Source organism: Salvia splendens, chromosome 3 (assembly GCF_004379255.2).
Source record: "Salvia splendens isolate huo1 chromosome 3, SspV2, whole genome shotgun sequence".
Classification (NCBI taxonomy): domain Eukaryota; kingdom Viridiplantae; phylum Streptophyta; class Magnoliopsida; order Lamiales; family Lamiaceae; genus Salvia; species Salvia splendens.
Genome location: NC_056034.1, coordinates 21,443,571 through 21,465,200, shown reverse-complemented (window position 1 = coordinate 21,465,200; position 21,630 = coordinate 21,443,571). Strand labels below are relative to the sequence as shown.

Sequence of the window (21,630 nt, the reverse complement as noted above, 5' to 3'; positions counted from 1 at the left end):
ATAGTTGGAATTTTTTCATTAGTGAGAAATAATAAATTCAGAGTAAAGTTCGTGATATTATTTGTCAATTTCAAAGTTTGTGAAAAAAAGCAACTTTTTGAAAGTTTAATGATATTAGATGTCAATATCCCTCGTTGTACTGAGGTGAGAGTGGTCAAGTAAAGAAATAGTAGAAGGCAGACTGTGTGAGTGTTGCAAATATGACTTGGTTTATAACAAAAAAGGAGGAGAAGGTGGACAGTTGGATAACTAACTGCCTTCATATTTGTAGTTGTTGACACTATAAAACTGAACTAAACCCTTCAGTTCTCACATTTATTCTTTTTGCACTTTTCACTATACTGTTTCTCCCACCACCTTCATCCATCCATGGCGTACATGCGGCTTGGTTCCAAATCTGAAGCCTTTCACCGCGACGGCCATACTTGGTAACCACTATTCCATCCGATTACTGTTTCACGCCTCCTATTCTGTGTTTAAAAACCCGTTCTGCTTTTTTCTAATCTAAATGATGATTCATTATATGAACTAGGCTTCTTAATTTCGTTTTATTTTTCGTCGATTATAGATACGAATCGAATGTAATGCCAACAGATGTTCGCGTAGTGGAAACATTCCTAATAATATAGTGATTTTTTCCTTTACAGGCAGTGCACTTCTGGTTTAATCAGCGATGTAACTGTTGAAATTGGTGAAATGTCGTTTCATCTTCACAAGGTGAACTTTAATTTTGAAGATTTTGTGGCAAATTAATTAAAAATGAAGTTGATATATGTTGAATTGTTTACATGTTACAGTTTCCTCTGCTATCGAGAAGTGGACTGCTTGAGAAGCTTATTTCGGAAATGCCTAATGCTGATGTATCGCCTTGTGTTTTACAATTGAGTCAGCTTCCCGGTGGAGCGAAATCGTTTGAGCTAGTTGCGAAATTCTGCTATGGTGTCAAAATCGAGCTGACATCGATGAATGTGGTTAGTCTTCGATGTGCATCTGAGTACCTCCAGATGAGTGAAGAGTATGGAGAGGGGAATCTGATTGCACAAACTGAGACGTTTCTGACGGAAGTGTTTGGCAATTGGACGGACACGATCAAGGCTCTTGAGACTTGTGAGGAGGTTCTGGTGCACGCGGAAGAGCTCCACATTGTGACGAGATGCATACATTCTTTGTCAGTGAAGGCGTGCGCGGATCCTAATTTGTTTGGCTGGCCTGTAGCAGGGTGCAGCGAGGCAGGACGGCCTTCAGGGGCTGGGTTTTGGAACGGGATATGCACTGGTTCGAAGAACCTATCAGTGACTGATGATTGGTGGTATGAGGATGTGTCCTTCCTTAGTATGCCTCTGTATAAACGGATGATCCAAGCTGTGGAGGCGGGAGGGATGAAGGCCGAGAATGTGGCGGGGGCATTAGTGTTCTATGCCAAGAAGTATATACCACAGATGAATAGGCAGTCCAGCTTCAAGAATTTGAAGACGTGTTCGACTATCTCCATCCCATCTGAGTCGGACCAAGGGTCGCTCCTTGAGGAGCTAGTGGAGTTGTTGCCTTACAAGAAAGGGGTGGTGCATACGAGGTTCCTTCTCAGGCTGCTACGAACTGCCATGGTGCTGCAGGCGAGTCAGCCGTGCAGGGATAATCTGGAGAGGCGAATTGGGCTGCAGTTAGATCAATCTGCTTTGGAGGATCTTTTGATACCAAACATTGGATATTCTGTGGAAACGTTGTACGATATAGACTGTTTTCAGAGAATTCTGGACCATTTTATGTCGATAGAACAGGCTTCAACGGCTGTTTCCCCGTGCATTATTACGGAAGAAAGTCAGCTAGCAGGAGACGGGACGAATTCATTGACATCTTTAACCATGGTGGCTAATCTTCTAGATGCTTATCTTGCTGAAGTTGCTCCTGATATTAATTTGAAGTTTCCAAAGTTCCTGTCTCTTGCTGCTGCCATTCCTGACTATGCTAGGCCAATTGCAGATGGAATTTATCGCGCTATTGATATATATCTCAAGGTTAATAGAGATCACTGCTCACTTTGAATGCAATATCTATGCGTCTTTGTATTAATTTTTACTGCATCAGGCGCACGCTTGGCTGGAACACGCTGATAGGGAGAAAATGTGTCGACTGATGAACTGTCAAAAGCTTTCGTTGGAGGCCAGCACTCATGCTGCCCAAAATGAGAGGCTGCCTCTGAGAGTAATTGTGCAAGTCTTGTTCTTTGAGCAGCTGCGGCTGCGCACATCAATCTCCGGCTGGCTCTTTGTTTCAGACAACCTAGATAGCTCCCAGGATCCGAGCTCGGTTCTTCCAACATCCAAGTGGCGCTATAACAACTTGAGGGAACGTGTCAGTGAGCTTGAGAAGGAGTGCCTGGCCATGAGAGAGGAGTTCAGGAAGGTTAAAGCAAAGAGGAGTTGGAATATATTTTGGAGAAGAAGCAATGCTAAGGCCCAGAAACCATGCAGCAACGAGAAGAAGCATCATCAAAAGAGCGAGTTGGCAAGTTAAAAGCTTTTGTGCTTTGTATGAATTGTTTAATGAAGAAGACAATATTTTCATCATCTGCCATAACAACTCTCTGTAAAATAATCCTCAATGCATATCACTTGTCGCTTCTTCTCCGGCTATATATTTATACCTTGTGCTTGTTTTGTGATGAGAAAATGAAAATGTGTGCAGATGCAAAATTGAAATGGTGTTACATAAAGGGAATGATACTTCTCCATCAGTGAGGAAATTACATAATGCAATTCAATAGTTACAGATTGCAAATCGCTGATTACCATTTACATTTACAAAAAAAGGTTTTCCTAAAATCCCAAGTTAGCTTTCTTGAAACCGATCCAATCATCACCTCGACAGATCATAATCATGAGAGTAGCCAAGCTGCTCCATCTCCCAGCTGAGTTTCGAAGCAACTCGTTCGTGGCAAGGCACGTACTCCTGCAGCCACAGTTCACCAATTCAGATCACAATTTCTTGTTTCTACTAATATACCAGTATAAATTTACCTCCAATTTCTTGACAAGTTCCTTTGCGGTTGGTGCAGATACAATGATGTGGCGAGCACTTGGACTAATGAAGCCTTCCTCTACGGCCTTGTCGATGAATGACAACAGAGAATCATAATATTGATCCACATTCAGCAATCCCACCTGCAAAATGGCAATACATATTACTTGTGCATTTCCCATCTTTCGCAAAATGTAATACGAGTAGTATTTCATACCGGCTTATCATGGATGCCGAGTTGAGCCCATGTTATGACTTCAAGTAACTCCTCTAAAGTCCCATAACCACCTGCACACATCACACCACACTTTAAACAACAAGGTATGCCATGCTTGTTTGATATAGTATGTGTAAGCTATTCTAATTTAGCAAATCAAGGGCCCTAATTTTTTAATATGATTGCAAATATTGAGGTTTTGATGATTTTGATTTGAGAGTGGAAACCTGGTAAGGCAATAAAAGCGTCAGAATGCTTTGCCATCTCAGCTTTCCTTTGGTGCATATCTGCAACAGCTTTCACTTCTCCTACTGTTTCCCCAGTCAGCTGCAAAACATAAAGTAGGAAAGAAAAAGCATGAGCAGAGTTGAGTTGAGTTTAATTGTATTGGTTGTAGTGCAGTCAAGCAATCATGATTTGTTTTCTATCTTTGCAGACAAGTAAATGTGAAAATAACTAATGTCAGAGCCTGTGGTGGATTTAAGTGTAATTAATTTAATCAAATGGGAAAACGTCAAAACAGAGTAAGTACTCCATAAAATGCAACCTCAATCTGTGGATAAGGAACCAACCAACAACTTTTAATGTTGCAGAACATGAACCAGAGAAAAAGGGGCAAAGAGCATTAAAATCAGATCAAGATAATCAACATACTCGAGTTAGAGAAATATCCATGTTTAAAGCTAAGAGCAAAAGAGGTGGAAAAGAGAAAATGAGGAAGCAATTTTTAGCTAAAACTAAAGTGTGTTCGGTTTCAAGAAAAAAAATAAAAATGATAAAACCATAGGAGAACATACCTCTCGGGGCATGAGTGTCTTGGGAATCACCCTGCAGAGGAGACAATAACATGACAAAAAGTAATCAGTTTTATTTGAATTAAACATAAAAACACAAACTTTAATGACAGATTAAATCCATCTAATCATTTGAGACAAGTGGTCAAAGGATAAGAGTAGAATGCAAGGCTCACCCAATGACATGCCGACCGCCATCATGAACTGCTTGTGAGACCAACCCCATGAGGCCTATGCTGCCGCCCCCATACACCAAATCAATGTTCCTCGAAACCTTCAAAAACACACCAAACTCATTACTTTTCTTTTTGATATAAAAAAAGATTCAATCTTTTCTCAATATCAACTAAAAAAGATAGTTGGGCAACATAGACTTTTACACTGTGGGGAAAAAATTGAATCGGTTTCAAGTTTCTACCATGGTTAACTGCAGATAGTACTATGGGAAGACTACTTGTTATAGTACACCCAAATATCATGTTCTTATCCATTTGAGGTAGAAACTGAGAGAGACCCTTTTGATGAAAGCAACTAGACTTGTGGAAAACAGAAAATAGGAAGCCAAAAACATGTAAAGATTGTAACTTTCTTATCTCCATGGTGCAGGAAATCAATATGAAGAAGGATTAAGCATGCAAAGCTCATGATTTAAATACTTGCATGAAAATATGAAATGAAATTAGGAAAGAGAGATGTGTATTTTATTTACCAGAACTTGGCCAAGTTCAATAGCAGCTTCTTGGTAGGTAGCCTTCCTGCCTTGGCTGCTGCCACAGAAAACACAGACCCTCTTGAATCTTGATGATATCATTTCACTATCTCTCTCCATTTCCTTTTTTCTTCTTCTTCTTCTTTCTTCTCTCACCCCACTTTGTATATTTGTCTTTTATCTCCCGACGTAGGCTACAACTTGAATAAAATAAGAATCTGGCTTCTAATATAGTCTATGGACCTAACTAGTTTGTGGGCACAAAACCATCTATATAATGCCTATATGCAATGAGAGACAACTCTTACTTGCTAAGGATTTTATTTATAAGGGCGTTGGCACGTGTTAAAAGTGCTGCGTAACTGGCACGTGTGGACCACTGCATTATTTTATTTTGGATTTTATGTAATACTCCTATGCTACTAGTATTTTATTTTTATTTCTATTTTTTTTAAATTCAAACTTGCCATATGTTCCACAAATTTTATTTCTCAAAATATATAATCGTAAAAGATCCTCCCCTCCGTATTAATATAGAGGCTAGAGTTCGTCCGTTCATGATCACTCATTCTTCGATCTTCCATTGTCTCCTCCCCCAGTTAAAAATACTCTCTTTGTCTCATAAAAATTTAAAAATATATTTAAAACGACTTTTAATGTAAAAATGATAAAGTAAGAGAGATACAAAATTAGTCTCACCATATTAGAAAGAAAATAATTTCTATTTTTAGAGAACGGATAAAAAGGAAAAAAAATTCTATTTTTAGAGGAAGGGGAGTATAAAACAAGAAATAAATTAGTGCATATTGTCAATTCATATGTAGTTTTATCTCAATAAAATGTAGAGTAATGAAAAAAGAAAAAATGGAGAGGAAATAGACTAATCTCAATATTGCATTGCTCAATGTGAACAATTAATTCGACGTGAAATTCGCTTTTTAATGGTTATGATAGCAATGCTCGAGTGGGGACAAGATTCACAAATTAATTATATTGGAACCACTGTCTCATCTGACGATAAAATAGGGAAAGAATGATACTGGCTGATCATAAAATGAAGACTGAAGAGCACATTTTTGCGCCACCATAGTACACCGATTTGATTTTATGGAGAAATACTACATTCTAATTTTCTATAAATATCCTAGATTTGGTGTTGTTCATTTTCAGCTATATTTTTCAATTGAATTGCTACAAATTATGACGGCCGGGTTAAATTGATGAAACTCTTCAATCATAATAGCATTTGATTTTATGGATAAATACATTCTAATTTTCTATAAATATCCTATATTTGGTGTTGTTCATTTTCAGATATATTATTCAATTGAATTGCTACAAATTATTACGGCCGGGTTAAATTCATGAAACCCTTCAATAATGATGAGTACTCCCTCCGTCCGCCATTAGAAGTCTTATTTCTTGATGGCACGGTTTTAAGAATTATTAAGAAAAGTGGGTGGATAAAAGTTAGTGGAATAGAGGTCTCACTTGTATATATTAGTTTTAAATGAAATGTGAGTGGAATAAGTTAGTGGAAGGTGAGACCCTATTACCATTTATGGTCAAAGTGAATCGGGACTCCTATTCGCGGACGGACTAAAATGAAAAACGGGACTCCTATTCACGGACGGAGGGAGTATTTCACTGTGATTGGAACATTTGTTGGGAATTCCTAGTTAGGTTTGCAAGATTATGTCTCATGATTAAATTTATATTACTATGTTTGGTTCATGAGATTGAATCTCATGACTTAATCCTAGATGGATAGTATTAGTCATAGCCAACCAACCCCCCTTCTACTAAATAATCTCACAACCTAATCATATATTATATCTTACTACTATTTTATCTAGAAAATCGAACACCACCTTAAGAGTAAGTCTATACAGTGACGGAGGCAGGATTATTACGTTGAAAGCCCAAAATACTGTTTATAATTGTGAGAGTTTTTTGTTGACGGCATGAGTGTCACTGGAAGCAACCATTCATGCGTTGTAGGGATAGCGAGAGATAGAGTTAATTATAAAAGATAAATAATTAGAGAATTAGTGATAGAAACCAATGTTATATAGGATCATTGTAAAAAGCAACCTCAAAGTTGAAGAAGCGGCAATGACACCGTCAAACTGTTATTAATAACATTCTTCATTGACAACTTAACAGTATAATTGGAGCATATGTAACGTTGCACTTTGTCGTCTTGATCTCGTCACGTCAAGACGAGACGCTGGTGAGACACCGTTGTGGAGATGTGTAAAAGAGAAGATTTTAGTTGGTAAATGTGAAAAGTGTTTTGCATAATTGGTAGGAATTGAAGTTATATAGTTTTTAATTTTGATTTTAATTATATCTTTCTCACTTTATTGCATTCTTTTTTAATTTCTTTTATGCTTTTGGTTTCTAATTGTATGTTTATACTTTTGTTATCATGTTACTTTATTTTGGATAATGTTTGTATTCATGATTTAATTTGAAGAGCGTAGTGGAAGTCGATTCTTGGCCATTTTTATAAATTTTTCCCTCCGAAATCAACTGTTGACTTTGCGGACACACGGGAAACTGGATGGAAGAGTTAGAAAGCATCAAAATTCCAATGATAGCTAATGCATTTGAGAGTGGAAGAATGAGTTAGAAGAGCGTGTTTGTGTGTGTATGTGTGTGAGAGGGAAGAGAGAGATACAAATAGGCATATTCGGGCGCAAATCTGTTTTTGTAAGAAGAGAGACGCCACAAAATTTGACTGAGATGTCGACTTTTGGAGCAAGTAAGCATGCTAGTGTGAGTGCTTTGTGCATGCTCATTCTCTTCGGTCTTCACATTTGTATTTGTTTCCTAAACTACTATATAAAATAATGCTCTATGTGGTTTCAAACATATTCCACTACCATACCAATTTCTTCATCATTAACCTACTTCAATAAAACAATTACTCTCCATTATTATTATTAATCAAAACCAACAAATTAATCCTCTGCCTATACTATGCTAGGGATAGATGTTACATTCTTTTTTCTTCTTTTTAACCACTTTCTCCGATCGTTTTTTACCGAAAAAAATCTTACGTATTTTGAGTTTATTGTGATTTCCAAATTAATTAATAAAAGAATAAAAAATAGTAGAGAGAGGAAAGACTGCCGTGGATGATGTTAGTTAGGTTGTCGCAAAATAAACAGCCAACTATAGTATGACACGTGCCTCATTACCCTATCCACAGTATGGCTTCTACTTTCCCTAAAGTTTTGATATTTTTTATTACAACATCTGGTCTCATAAAGTTTAGCACAAGTATGACTTTGTTCATTTGTTGTCACCCCCACCGAAATTTCCATTTAATGCAATATTATTAATTTATCATTTCGCGACTACACATTCTGTTTTTGCATGTAATATCATGAATATTAAAGTTAACACGTAAAAAATAAATGAAATAGGTATTTTTGTAATTTAATTCGCTTGGGGGTTAAATAGTAAATTCATTTATGACCTTGTCGACCTAGGTTTTAGGTTCACTTTTAGGATCTTTGGCCACAGAAAATGGTTCACTTTTCCTCATTGGCTGACTCATTATCTCACTTATATTTTTTCCATTAACATTTTCCAAATTTTGTTTGTTTTATCTTACCGCCCTCATTTCATCATTTTATTATTTTATTGACTTCTATAATTATCTAAGTTTGCTTTGCCTTCTCACGTATGGTTTCTCAATAAATGATGATTTTTATGGCTGAACAAAAATTGAAACTAAACTATATTGTAGCTGTAAACTTAATTAAAATTGCTCAAAATGATCATATAGAATTAAACATTCAAGAGAGACAAGAATTTCAGAATTCAAAATCATTTTACAATGATGACTGTCTCTATATGATCTATCGAAAGATAAGGTTTTAGGTGTTTTCGTTCAATAATCAAGAACTTCCTTGACTGGGGCGGCACTACATTTTTCTAACCTACACATGACTAAATGCATCAAATTGTAAATTTTCTTTCAGAGTCACTACAAAAATTGTGAAGTAATTACTAGCATTTGAAAATTTTTAAAAACAACCATAATTTAGGACCCAAAAGAAAGCATCCCTAAGTGTATGGTAAATTATCTTAATCTTTTATTTTTGTAGGTCGTTTTTATTTGTGTCCCCTAATTTTAGTTGGGACACTAACAATAAAAACACTTTATGAAGCGTCGGTGGTATAATTAGACACACAAATTACGTTCTTAATAGTATTAAAAAAGCGTTCTTATCTGATTTTTTTTGTTGTAGTGTTCTAAATAAGGATGCAACATTTAGTTCATATGAACAATAATCAAGGTATTAATGTAATTACGCACGCATTAAAAAACATGTACAAATATTTAGGATTGAAATATCTTGTTAATTACTAAATAAAATTATAAATTATGGAAGTTAAGTAATTGAAATGTTAAATTTCGGCTTCAAAACTCACGAGTAAAACACCCTCATGATTATGGCCAAACAATTAGGTAGCATAAATGTTTTATATTATTGATGTAGCGCATATGTGTCTAGCTAAGTGTCTCCAATTGATGAAATGGATAAGTAGGTGTTAAATGTGTTGTTAAATATAAAAACATTTAGAATATTAAGATTCATACAAAGATATATATAAATCCAAATTTTTGTTAGTGTGAAAATTTTGGAATGCGCTATTTAAGCAAACTTCACAATTTCCCCTAAAATCATACCTAGGCAAAAACAGTGAATTTGGCAGAAATATAAATTTAAATAAAGGGTTACATTGATAATATGATAACAGAAAACTTAAAGTTGCAAAACAAAAGAAACAAAGAAACCAATTGGATAAAGTATAGTAGTAACATTTAAATTTTAACTGGGTCCAAATCTTCACCTGAAATCAATGAAATCGATATATCCCATCAAACACAATGGCTCTCTATAGGGAGCTAATTGCTGGGAGGATATCACCAAAATAGGCTAGTAGAAAAGTCTACTTGATGTTTCCAAACTTAGAATCATATTGATCTTTACTACTACCACTAAAAAATAAAGGTGATACAAATGTTGGTTTCTGGTGATTACAAGAGATAACAAAACCGGGCGTAATACAACTCAAAAGAAAGAAAATGAGAAACTGAACTAAATGAAATTACAACGCAAGAATTCGAAACAAAGAACCGTGAACTAAGTTTAGCCGAGTCGAGGAGGCCTCTTCCCGCAAGACGAGATACGCCCCGGTAGAAAAGTCTACTTGATGTTTCCAAACTTAGAATCATATTGATCTTTACTACTACCACTAAAAAATAAAGGTGATACAAATGTTGGTTTCTGGTGATTACAAGAGATAACAAAACTGGGCGTAATACAACCCAAAAGAAAGAAAAGGAGAAACTGAACTAAATGAAATTACAACGCAAGAATTCGAAACAAAGAACCGTGAACTAAGTTTAGCCGAGTCGAGGAGGCCTCTTCCCGCAAGACGAGATACGCCCCGGTAGTGCTCTTCGGTTTGGCGTGTCGTCCCCAAAGGTAAAACGGCTACGTCTCTATTGATGCAGCACCGCAATCACTAGAGCTCCGGCGAACTGGATGGAGGAGAGAGCAGAGCTTCGACAGAAAGACAATGCAGAGAGAGGGAGAGAGCTTATGCAGAGAATGCTTGTATGTGTTGTGTCCTAATGCAGTGGTATGGCTAGCCTATTTATAGGCCAAGCCACCATGCAGGGTCAACCAGCCATTGAAGGCTCATCATGGCCAATTCGTAACCGACGTCGGTTACAGGCGTGTGGCAGGAGTGTGCCATCCGTGTGTGGAGCGTGTGGATTTCTCACGTGGCACCCGTGACTGTGCCTCGCTTGATGACGTGTCAAGCCACTTGGATTGCTGACTCGGCGCGTTGTCAAGCCACTTGGATTGCTGACTCGGCGGTGGTCCAAAAAGAATAGTTTGGGCCAAGCCCCAAGCCCAAAGACCACCCAAAGACCAATTGCCAAGATCCAAGTCCAAGTCCAAGTCCAAGATCAAGATCGAGATCGAGATCGAGATCGAGATCGAGATCGGGCTCGGGCTCGCGCCCACGCCCACGCCCACGAGCACGAGCGTGCTCGGGCTCGGGCGGGGCGGGCGGCGGCGGCGGCGGCGCGCGCGTGTGCGCGCATGTGGGCTTTTTCACCCATCTTAATCCACTATAATTATTAAGTAACATAAAGTCACTTTATTTAAACACATTAAAAGATGTGTTACTTCTCCAATGTGGGATAATTAACACTTAGTTAATTATTCCCTAAGCTCACACTTAAAGCTTTAATTAAAAGCTAATTATGCTCAACTTTAATCCACTATTTCTCACTCACCGGAAATCGGATTAGAGAAAGTGAATATACTACATTTATCTACGTAAAATGTAGAACGACGCTATATCATTTAATTTCACAAAATTAAATGTCTCGTCACATTTATTCTTTGGTCAAAACCATTGACCGGGCATATTTAATCCATGATTTTTACAATCCCCCACATGAGTGGAAATAGCCAAATGCATATGCATGCAGACACAAGCTCAACCCTCGAGAGTTATATAAGCATAAGGATAGGTAGTTGTTGACTTTGAACCCTCCATAGTCGACACCATCGGATACACAGGCGGCTTAGTAGCGCGATGCTTTGAACTAATCCCCCACGGCGTGCACCGAGACAATGGTGTTAACACTTAAACACCTCGACCTCATCCGTTCTCACGTTTTGTGTCCATTGCGGTCTTGGACACCACTTTGGATTCATAAGTATTTTTTATGAAGCGACCACACTTCGCACTTATATAGGTGATTCTTGGTCAAGTACCTTGCCATACTTGGTCTCTTTGAGAACTCCATCTCTTTGAGATCCTTAAGAATCATTAAAAGTCATAGACTTAGCCTTTACCACAAGACAAGTTCGCCAACACTCTATTGCTCTTAGGGAATAGATATAGTTGAGTGTTTCTCTTGAACTCTCATAGCTTAGTTGTCCCTTTGAACCAAGTTCTTGGGATCTCCAGTCATCATGGTTGGGTTACCACTATGATAATTCTTTAGTTTGTGGATTTCAAACCCATTCCCTCTAGCAACTTATTCATTTGATCACGGTTTAACCCTTTGGTTAGCGGATCCGCTAGATTATCTATTGACTTCACATAGTCAATTGTAATCACGCCAGTTGTGATCAAATGTCTCACGGTGTTATGTCGTCGACGTATATGTCGAGACTTACCATTATAGAAACCATTGTTTGCCCTTCCAATAGCCGCTTGGCTATCGCAGTGGATTAGCACTGGTGGCACTGGTTTAGACAGAAATGGAATATCTTCAAGGAAGTTCTTAAGCCACTCGGCTTCCTCACCAGCCTTATCCAAGGCAATGAACTCCGATTCCATTGTTGATCGGGCTATACATGTCTGTTTTGTGGATTTCCACGATACAGCACCACCCCCAATAGTAAAGACGTATCCACTTGTCGAAAGTGAGTCTCTATTATCAGATATCCAATTGGCATCACAGTACCCTTCAAGTACCGGGGGGTATCTCGAGAAGAGTAGCCCATGATTTTGAGTATGTTTTAGATATCTCAAAACCCTCACAAGAGCTCTCCAATGCTCTTTGCTTGGATTGCTCGTGTAACGACTTAACTTGTTCACGGCACAAGCAATGTCAGGTCGAGTGCAATTAGTCAAGTACATAATGCACCCGATGACCCGTGCATACTCTTCTTGAGCAATGGGCTCGCCTTTGTTTTTGCTCAAGTGAACGTCGAGTTCAATTGGAGTTTTAACCGGCGCGCCATCATAGGCTTTGAATTTATTCAATATCTTCTCAACATAATGTGATTGTGTTAAGATGATTCCATCATTCGTTCTTAGAATCTTCATTCCAAGAATTACATCGGCTAGACCCATGTCTTTCATGTCAAAGTTTCTCTTTAACATGGCCTTTGTATCGTTAATTACTTGAGTGTTGCTACCCAAGATTAACATATCATCAACGTAGAGACACACTATAACATGACCGTTATTAGTGCTCTTGATGTAGACACATTTGTCACACTCGTTGATTTTAAACCCATTTGATAACATCACATTATCAAACTTCAAGTGCCATTGCAATGGCGCTTGTTTCAATCCATAGAGGGATTTAACCAGTTTGCAGACCTTTTTCTCTTGTCCAGGTACTACAAACCCTTCAGGTTGTTCCATATAGATTTCATCTTCTAGTTCACCATTTAGAAACGCAGTCTTTACGTCCATTTGGTGAATCTCAAGATTGTGCAATGCAGCAATCGCGAGAAGCACGCGGATGGAAGTAATCCTCGTTACAGGTGAGTATGTATCGAAGAAGTCATGTCCTTCCTTTTGTTTAAAACCCTTTACTACTAGTCGGGCTTTATACTTATCCACTGTTCCATCGGCCTTAAATTTTCTTTTAAGTACCCATTTACAACCCAGAGGTTTCGCACCTTCAGGTAGATCAACCAACACCCACGTGTGGTTTAGCAAAATTGAATCAATTTCACTTTGAACAGCTTCTTTCCAATGCAACCCGTCTGGGCCATCGAAAGCTACTTTTATAGATGTCGGTTCTTCATCTAGCATAAAAGCAATGTAGTCAGGACCAAATGTTTTTGGTGTTCTGACCCTATTACCACGTCTTAGTACTGTATCATTAGGATTGGGCCTTGCACGCTTGCGCGATTCAGGTTCCGCATCCGCTGATTTAGAACTAGTGGCTTCTTCTTCCACTGGTTTAGAACTAGTGGCTTCTTCTTCAATTCTTGTCTCAGAATTGGTTACGACCTTTTCTTTGTCTTTGCAAGGAAATGTATTTTCGAGAAATACGGCATTCCTTGACTCAATTGTTGTCCCCACTATTATAGTCGATATTTCAGACTTGTGAACAACAAATCGATATGCACTACTGTTAAGTGCATATCCAATGAAGATGCAATCAACCGTCTTAGGTCCGATTGTAACTTCTTTGGGCGGAGGAACCATCACCTTTGCCAAACACCCCCACACTTTGAGGTATTTGTAGGATGGCTTCCTTCCCTTCCACAACTCATAAGGAGTGACATCTTTTCCTTTGAGAGGGATCTTATTCAAGATATAGTTGGCTGTCAAAACAGCTTCCCCCCACATGTTATGTGGTAATCCTGAAGTTAGAAGCAGTGCATTCATCATCTCTTTTAGAGTTCGATTTTTGCGTTCTGCAACACCATTAGATTGTGGTGAATATGGAGCAGTTGTTTGATGAATTATACCACTTGCGTTGCATAACTCCTCAAACGGGGCTACATATTCTCCTCCTCTATCGCTTCGAATCATTTTGATTTTACAACCAAGTTGATTCTCAACTTCGTTCTTATAATTTTTGAACGCCTCTATTGCTTCATCTTTACTTCTTAAAAGATAAATGTAGCAATATCTTGTGCAATCATCTATGAAAGTGATAAAGTACTTTTTACCACCTCTAGTTTGCACCATCTTTAAATCACATACATCCGTGTGAATTAATTCAAGGGGTTTTGTGCTTCGTTCAACCGAGTGAAACGGCAACTTAGTCATTTTTGCTTCAAGACAAATTTCACATTTATCTTGATTATCCACTTCATTAGCCTTTAGTAAATCTAAATTCACTAATCTTTTAATGGCTTTTGAATTTACATGTCCCAATCTACAATGCCACAAATTTGAAGACTCGGTCAAATAAGAGGAAGTAGATGCTTTATTATTATTGGCCAATGGCTTTGCAACACTGCGAGTTGCTACACTAAGCTTGAAAAGCCCGTCGGTTACATAACCTTTTCCGAGGGATTTTCCAAACTTATACAAGACAAACCTATCAGACTCAAATACAAGTTTAAACCCCTTATTAACTAGTATTGATCCTGACACTAGGTTCTTGCGGATGTTTGGGACATGCAGCACATCCTTCAACGTGATAGTTAGGCCAGACGTCATCATGAGAATCACGTTGCCAACGCCGAGGACTTCGGACGATGCTTGATTCCCCATGTTGATTTTCCTCCCTTCGACAGCAGTGTAGGAGGCAAACTTGCTCCTGTCGGAGCAAACATGTGCAGTAGCGCCGGTATCAATATACCAGCCACCATTGTTGTTGTTAACAAGGTTGACCTCTTCAGTGACCACAGCAATGAGGTCGTTTTCATCCCAGTCTTTGAACTCCTTCTCAACGACGTGGGCAGCTGGCTTCTTCTTCTTGCTGCGGCAGTCCTTTGCAAAGTGGCCTTGTTTGCCACACTTGTAGCAGTCGCCTTCAAACTTCTTTGAAGGCTGCTTTCCCTTCCCCTTGTCATTTGGACGGTTTGGGCGAGGGCGTTTGTTGGAGGGTCCGCCCCGCTCCAACAGATTGGCCTTGGCTTCATTTGGGGTAAATCCCTTAGCCTTTTGATCACTTTTGCGCACGTCGGCCTCGATGCGCAACTTCACGATCAAGTCTTCAAGGGTCATCTGCTTTCGCTTGTGCTTGAGATAACTCTTGAAGTCCTTCCAACTTGGAGGGAGCTTGTCAATGATCGTGCACCTTAGGAATTTGTCGGGCAAGGTCATCCCTTCAGCCACTAATGAGTGGATGATCATTTGGAGCTCTTGGACTTGCTCCATGACGGGTCGAGAGTCGACCATTTTGTAGTCCATAAATTTGGAAGCTACAACTTGCTCCGTCCCTGCAGCATTATCTATGCTATACTTCTTTTCTAGGTTTTCCCACATTTGTTTAGATGTGGTTACATTGGAGTATACATTGTACAAACTATCATCTAAAGCACTTAGAATGAAATTTTTACAAAGGTAATCTCCTTTCCTCCAAGCTTCATAATCTGCCATGACTTCGAGCCTAGTCTCTTGGTCGCTTGGTGCGGGCGGCTCGTTCTCCGTGAGGAAGTTGGCGACGCCCAATGTTGCCAAGTAGAACAACATCTTCTGGTACCACCGCTTGAAGTCAGATCCTCCAAACTTTGGTGGCTTCTCGGCAGGTGGCATCATTCTTGGTGCCAAAGGTGCCGCGCTTGGTCCTTGGAAGGAACCAATTCCGTTGCCCCCGAAGGAGCCAACAACATGGTTGGGCATAGAGCCCCCACCATTCATGTTGGGCATAGAGCCCGCCATGGTCGTACCAGCCCCGAAGAGACTAGCACCCGCATGAGACCCGAAGGCCCCAGCATTCGTGTGAGACCCGAAGGTCCCAACACCCGTGTGAGACCCGAAGGCCCCAGCACTCGATCCATTAAAGGACCCGAAGGAACCACTGAAAGTTGAACCAACCGAACCACCAAAGGTGGAACCAGTGGACGCCCCGTAAGGGTTGTCCCAAACCCAAGGGACAGTGGATGAAGCGGCTGGGAAGCCGGGAGTTGGCATCATCGAGGGAATCGATGAAGTGTTGATCGGTCCAGTGGTCGCCATGGTTGAGGGAATGGCGGCGGTGGCGTTGGCAGCAGCAGTGTTGGATTCCGTCGACATCTCCAGCAAAAGGTGTTAATGTTTCGAAAGTTCTTAGGTTCAGTTTAGAGTCCAAAATCCTTCAAAGGCAAGTTATCTCGTCTTGCGATTGTTGGTTTCTGGTGATTACAAGAGATAACAAAACCGGGCGTAATACAACCCAAAAGAAAGAAAAGGAGAAACTGAACTAAATGAAATTACAACGCAAGAATTCGAAACAAAGAACCGTGAACTAAGTTTAGCCGAGTCGAGGAGGCCTCTTCCCGCAAGACGAGATACGCCCCGGTAGTGCTCTTCGGTTTGGCGTGTCGTCCCCAAAGGTAAAACGGCTACGTCTCTATTGATGCAGCACCGCAATCACTAGAGCTCCGGCGAACTGGATGGAGGAGAGAGCAGAGCTTCGACAGAAAGACAATGCAGAGAGAGGGAGAGAGCTTATGCAGAGAATGCTTGTATGTGTTGTGTCCTAATGCAGTGGTATGGCTAGCCTATTTATAGGCCAAGCCACCATGCAGGGTCAACCAGCCATTGAAGGCTCATCATGGCCAATTGTGCCATCCGTGTGTGGAGCGTGTGGATTTCTCACGTGGCACCCGTGACTGTGCCTCGCTTGACGACGTGTCAAGCCACTTGGATTGCTGACTCGGCGGTGGTCCAAAAAGAATAGTTTGGGCCAAGCCCCAAGCCCAAAGACCAATTGCCAAGATCCAAGTCCAAGTCCAAGTCCAAGTCCAAGATCGAGATCGAGATCGAGATCGGGCTCGGGCCAGAGGCCCGAGGCCCGCGCCCATGCCCACGCCTACGAGCACGCGCACGGGCTCGGGCAGGGCGGGCGGCGGCGGCGGCGGCGCGCGCGTGTTCGCGCGTGCGGGCTTTTTCACCCATCTTAATCCACTATAATTATTAAGTAACATAAAATCACTTTATTTAAACACATTAAAAGATGTGTTAATGTGGGATAATTAACACTTAGTTAATTATTCCCTAAGCTCACACTTAAAGCTTTAATTAAAAGCTAATTATGCCCAACTTTAATCCACTATTTCTCACTCACCGGAAATCGGATTAGAGAAAGTGAATATATTACATTTATCTACGTAAAATGTAGAACGACGCTATATCATTTAATTTCACAAAATTAAATGTCTCGTCACATTTATTCTTTGGTCAAAACCATTGACCGGGCATATTTAATCCATGATTTTTACAACAAATTAAAAATAATTATTTCCCATCGATGATACAATTACCTTATTATATTTGGGAGCTCTTAATAAGAATTGAACAATCTTTCATTTTCGTTTCAGGAATATTATTTGCGAAACTAATTTATACGAAAATCTTGTTTTGAAATAAAATAAAAAAATCATGAAATATTTCTTCGTTTTCCATTCTGAATCTTGTGTCATATTAAATGTCTAAATCTTGTCTCATATCGATTTGATAAGGATAACATCTAATCTATATAAATTTGGATAACTCTCTCCTTATGAGATTTTTTAATGAGACGAGTGACTCATTTCTAATATGATATCAGAGCAGGTCAAAGTCGATGATGGATTTCTCTTTGCCACTTATATATCTCACGAGTGGAAGACCGATGTTCATCTGGCCCACATCGTTGATGGTTTCTTATCTCTTGTCTTGCCTACCCACGTGATGGAAATCCGATGTGTCATTCAGGCCCACATGTGCAGGGGCGTGTTAAATATCTAAATCTTGTCCGGCACCGACTTAAAAGATCTCATCTAATCTAAGTGTGTGGATAATATTTTCTTTTTATGAGACGTTTTAGAGATTGAGTGGCTCATTTATAATGCTCTCTCCGTCCGGCATTAGGAGTCCCGGTTGAGTTGGGTGCGGATTTTAAGAAATGTTTGAGTGTGTAATAATTGGAGTGTGTGATAATGGAATGTGTGACCCATTTGCATTATTATTTGTTTTATTCTTTGGATGTGTTTTTACTTGTGCTTTTTAGTGCTTTATTTTATAATATTTTTATTTCACTTTTTTATGGAAATGTCTAACCGTGACTCCTAATGCCATATGGATAAAAATGGTCAATCGAGACTCTAATGCCGGACGGAGGGAGTAAGTTCTTTTGCTTTCATTTTCAACTATATGAATTCGTTGTTCGTTGTTCGTTGTTCACGAAAGAAAGGCTAGAATAACGTGGACAGTTATTGGATTTATTGTCTAGGAAAAGCCTAATTTTAAGAAATTGAGGCGTTTGTTTGGACACAGGGTTCTAATTAGAGATGGAAAAGTGAATAACTTTTTGACCTATAATAAATGTGAGATATTTGGCGGTGGTTTTGACTCGTTTGGTTAGATTCAGAAATTTTCAAATCAGTCGATACAATCATTTATTAACTTGGCTCTCAAATTTCACTTATTTTAAGGACATTTAATCCAAGTTTTAACTATATATATTTAAGCATTCTTTGATTAGGTAGGGTGAAACTAAAAGATCTTGCATTTTGGGTTATGTTTATTAGTAGATTAATTATCACTGCGTTTCTAAACGGATGATATATACTATATTATCAAAGTAACTTAGTTGATCAAGATTTATAATTGACATGCGACTCTAAAATGTAATACAAGCACATCCACACAAAAAGAAAATTTGTTGGGTGTTGATGTGAATCCTATTGGCATTAGCACCGTAATTAGTAAGTAAATTTGTCAAAGATGTAAAGTTAGTCTTATCGGAATGGCATAAAAAAAGGTAATGAAGGTCGAATAAAAAACTTAAAAGTATTGATTAAGTCTTAATCAAAATATAACCCTTGAAAAAGATTCGATGCCCCACCAACCTCAGTCCCAACGACTGACGGTAGTTAATACCGTTGGCCTCAGATTTTTATATATAAAAATAAAACAAAAAAGAATTATGATATTAGGTTTAGAAAGATATGCCGACACTATTCTTCTCGAATTCTTTATACGTCTCAATTTTTAGAATTAGAATTATATATAATCAATTGAGCAAAGGCATCTCGATCGATCAACCCTATCTCACTTATTCACGACAAAAAAAAGTGGCCCAAATTTTTTTGCCGACTAATGACTTTATAACTAACACCTTCTACATATTCCAAAAATCGCCTTAATCACATCTCGACATATGCATTAATCAACGCCTATCATAACTTCAATCATCGTTTACATATGCATGCTATTGGATGAGAACATAATTAAGTATATATGGTGATGTAGAAATTGAGAAACCAAACACACATACTACGAGATTGAGCTACACACACAAAGCTCACTCGAGCAACATGAAGATATACCAACTGACATGAACATAAAATGATAAAACCATGAACATAGAATGATAAAACTATGAACATAGAATGATAGAACCAACTAGAGAAAAAAAAAACAGAGAAATTTTATTTGAATATACTCAATCAATGATTACATTCAGTTACAGCACGCTTTTATAGCTGATCAAACAAGAAGGGAAAGAAACTAGAAAGTGCCAGCCATCCATAACTAATTATTTAACTAACTAACTAACTAACTGGAAAATATCTTCCAACGGTCACCAACGGCTTCCAACGGTAACTTGTTCTCGGCTTCTCACTTCGAGCTTTGTTTGATGTATTTCAACACCCCCCTTCAAGATGGAGTGTATAAGCTGTAGAAACTTATCTTGCTCAAGATCTTCTCAAAAGCAGCAGCACCAAGAGCCTTTGTAAATATATCTGCCAGTTGCAAGTCATTCTTGATGTGCATTGGTTTGATAATTCCTTCCAAATACTTTTCCCTCACTGTATGACAATCTATCTCTATATGTTTAGTACGTTCATGAAAAACCGGATTCACACTAATGTGCATCGCAACTTGATTATCACAAAAGAGAGGGACTGCCTTCTCTACTTTTACTCCAAAGTCTTTTAATAGTGCAATAGCCCAAGTCACTTCACAAGTTGCTTGAGCCATTGCTCGGTACTCAGCTTCGGCAGAGGATCTAGATATGGTTTGTTGCTTCTTGGATTTCCATGACACCAGTGAAGATCCAAGAAAAAGGCAGTATCCAGTCATAGAGCGTCGAGTATCTGGGCAAGCTGCCCAATCAGCATCTGAAAAAATGCTAAGTGTTGGTGTTGCTTTGATAGAATAGAACAGCCCATGACCTGGTGTAGCTTTCAAGTATCTCAATATCCTCTCACTTGCTTCCCAATGATCAACACATGGATTTGATACGTACTGACTTAGTTTATGCACAACAAAAGTGATGTCGGGTCTAGTAATGCATAAGTATAGCAGTCTCCCTATTTGTCTTCTATACTTAGAAGAGTCTTCCATCGCATCACCCGCTTGCTGTTGTAATTGTTTTGAAGGATCTATCGGCACAGAAGATGGTTTGCAACCAAGCAAACCTGCATCTCTCACTAAATCCATTGCATATTTTCTTTGGGAGACCATGATGCCTTTTCACTTCTTGCTATCTCCAAACCAAGAAAATATTTGGGAGTTCCTAAGTCTTTAAACTTGAAGAACTGACTCAGAAACTCTTTGAAATCCTTCATGACCTCAGGCTTGTTAGTGGCTGCCATTAAGTCATCCACATACACTACCATTGCAAAGAATAATGAACCCTCATTCTTGAAGAAGAAAGAATGGTCGGAGGCTGATTGTTGCAATCCGAATTTAGCTAGTACTTCAGTGAGCTTCAAGTACCATTGTCTTGATGCTTGCTTCAATCCATATAAGGATTTATTGAGCTTGCAGACCATTCTAGAGCCACTGTGATTGCCCTCCTCAACAAGAAGCCCCGGAGGAATATTCATATAGATCTCTTCTTTGAGATCACCATAAAGGAAAGCATTATTTATATCCAGATGATAGAGAGACCAGCCATGTATAGCAGCTAGAGCAAGGATGAATTTGACAGTAGTCAATTTTGCCACAGGTGAGAATGTGTCTAGAAAGTCAATGCCTTCTAGTTGAGTAAACCCCTTAGCCACCAAACGAGCCTTGTACCTTTCAACAGTGGCATCTGGTTTAAATTTCACTTTGAATACCCATTTACAATCTATAGGTATTTTCCCAATAGGTAGAGGAAGAATTGTCCATGTGTTGTTCTGTATGAGAGCAGATAATTCTTCTTGGATGGCTTGCTGCCACTTAGGGTATGGAGATGCTTGTTTGTAGGATTTAGGTTCAAACACAGCAGTCATGAGAATGATATATTTGAGGTGAGGAGGAGATAGTTTAGAGAGTGAGAAGTAGGCTGAAATGGGATAGGAAGATGAGGATGAGACAGAATTGCAAATGTAGTCAGTAAAGTGGGCTGGAGATTTAGTTTGTCTACCAGCTCGTGTGATTTGAGTTTTAGGAGTTAGAGTGACATCTGTGGGAGGGGAAGTTGAAGAATTTTGTAGCATATCAGAAGTGGAAGCTGGAGA

The 21,630-nt window shown here is 39.1% G+C and overlaps 3 protein-coding genes across 3 annotated transcripts; 1 reads left to right on the top strand and 2 right to left on the bottom strand.

The window, feature by feature from the left end:
* Positions 1-342: 342 nt before the first annotated feature.
* LOC121795453 (BTB/POZ domain-containing protein At5g03250-like) lies at positions 343-2,624 on the top strand. Its single transcript, XM_042193993.1, has 4 exons — positions 343-428; positions 648-717; positions 798-2,015; positions 2,086-2,624. The coding sequence occupies exons 1-4, from the start codon at positions 370-372 to the stop codon at positions 2,512-2,514; spliced, it is 1,776 nt and encodes a 591-aa protein (XP_042049927.1). The 5' UTR covers positions 343-369; the 3' UTR covers positions 2,515-2,624.
* Positions 2,625-2,704: 80 nt separating this feature from the next.
* Positions 2,705-5,014, bottom strand: LOC121795455 (cytokinin riboside 5'-monophosphate phosphoribohydrolase LOG3-like). Its single transcript, XM_042193994.1, has 7 exons — positions 4,739-5,014; positions 4,206-4,303; positions 4,033-4,063; positions 3,463-3,562; positions 3,236-3,306; positions 3,018-3,161; positions 2,705-2,949 (listed from the first exon to the last, which is right to left on the bottom strand). Exons 1-7 carry the CDS (start codon positions 4,856-4,858, stop codon positions 2,857-2,859), a joined length of 657 nt encoding a protein of 218 aa, XP_042049928.1. The 5' UTR covers positions 4,859-5,014; the 3' UTR covers positions 2,705-2,856.
* Positions 5,015-19,837: 14,823 nt separating this feature from the next.
* LOC121796734 (secreted RxLR effector protein 161-like) lies at positions 19,838-20,527 on the bottom strand. Its single transcript, XM_042195522.1, has one exon. It carries the CDS (start codon positions 20,525-20,527, stop codon positions 19,838-19,840), a length of 690 nt encoding a protein of 229 aa, XP_042051456.1.
* Positions 20,528-21,630: the final 1,103 nt, after the last annotated feature.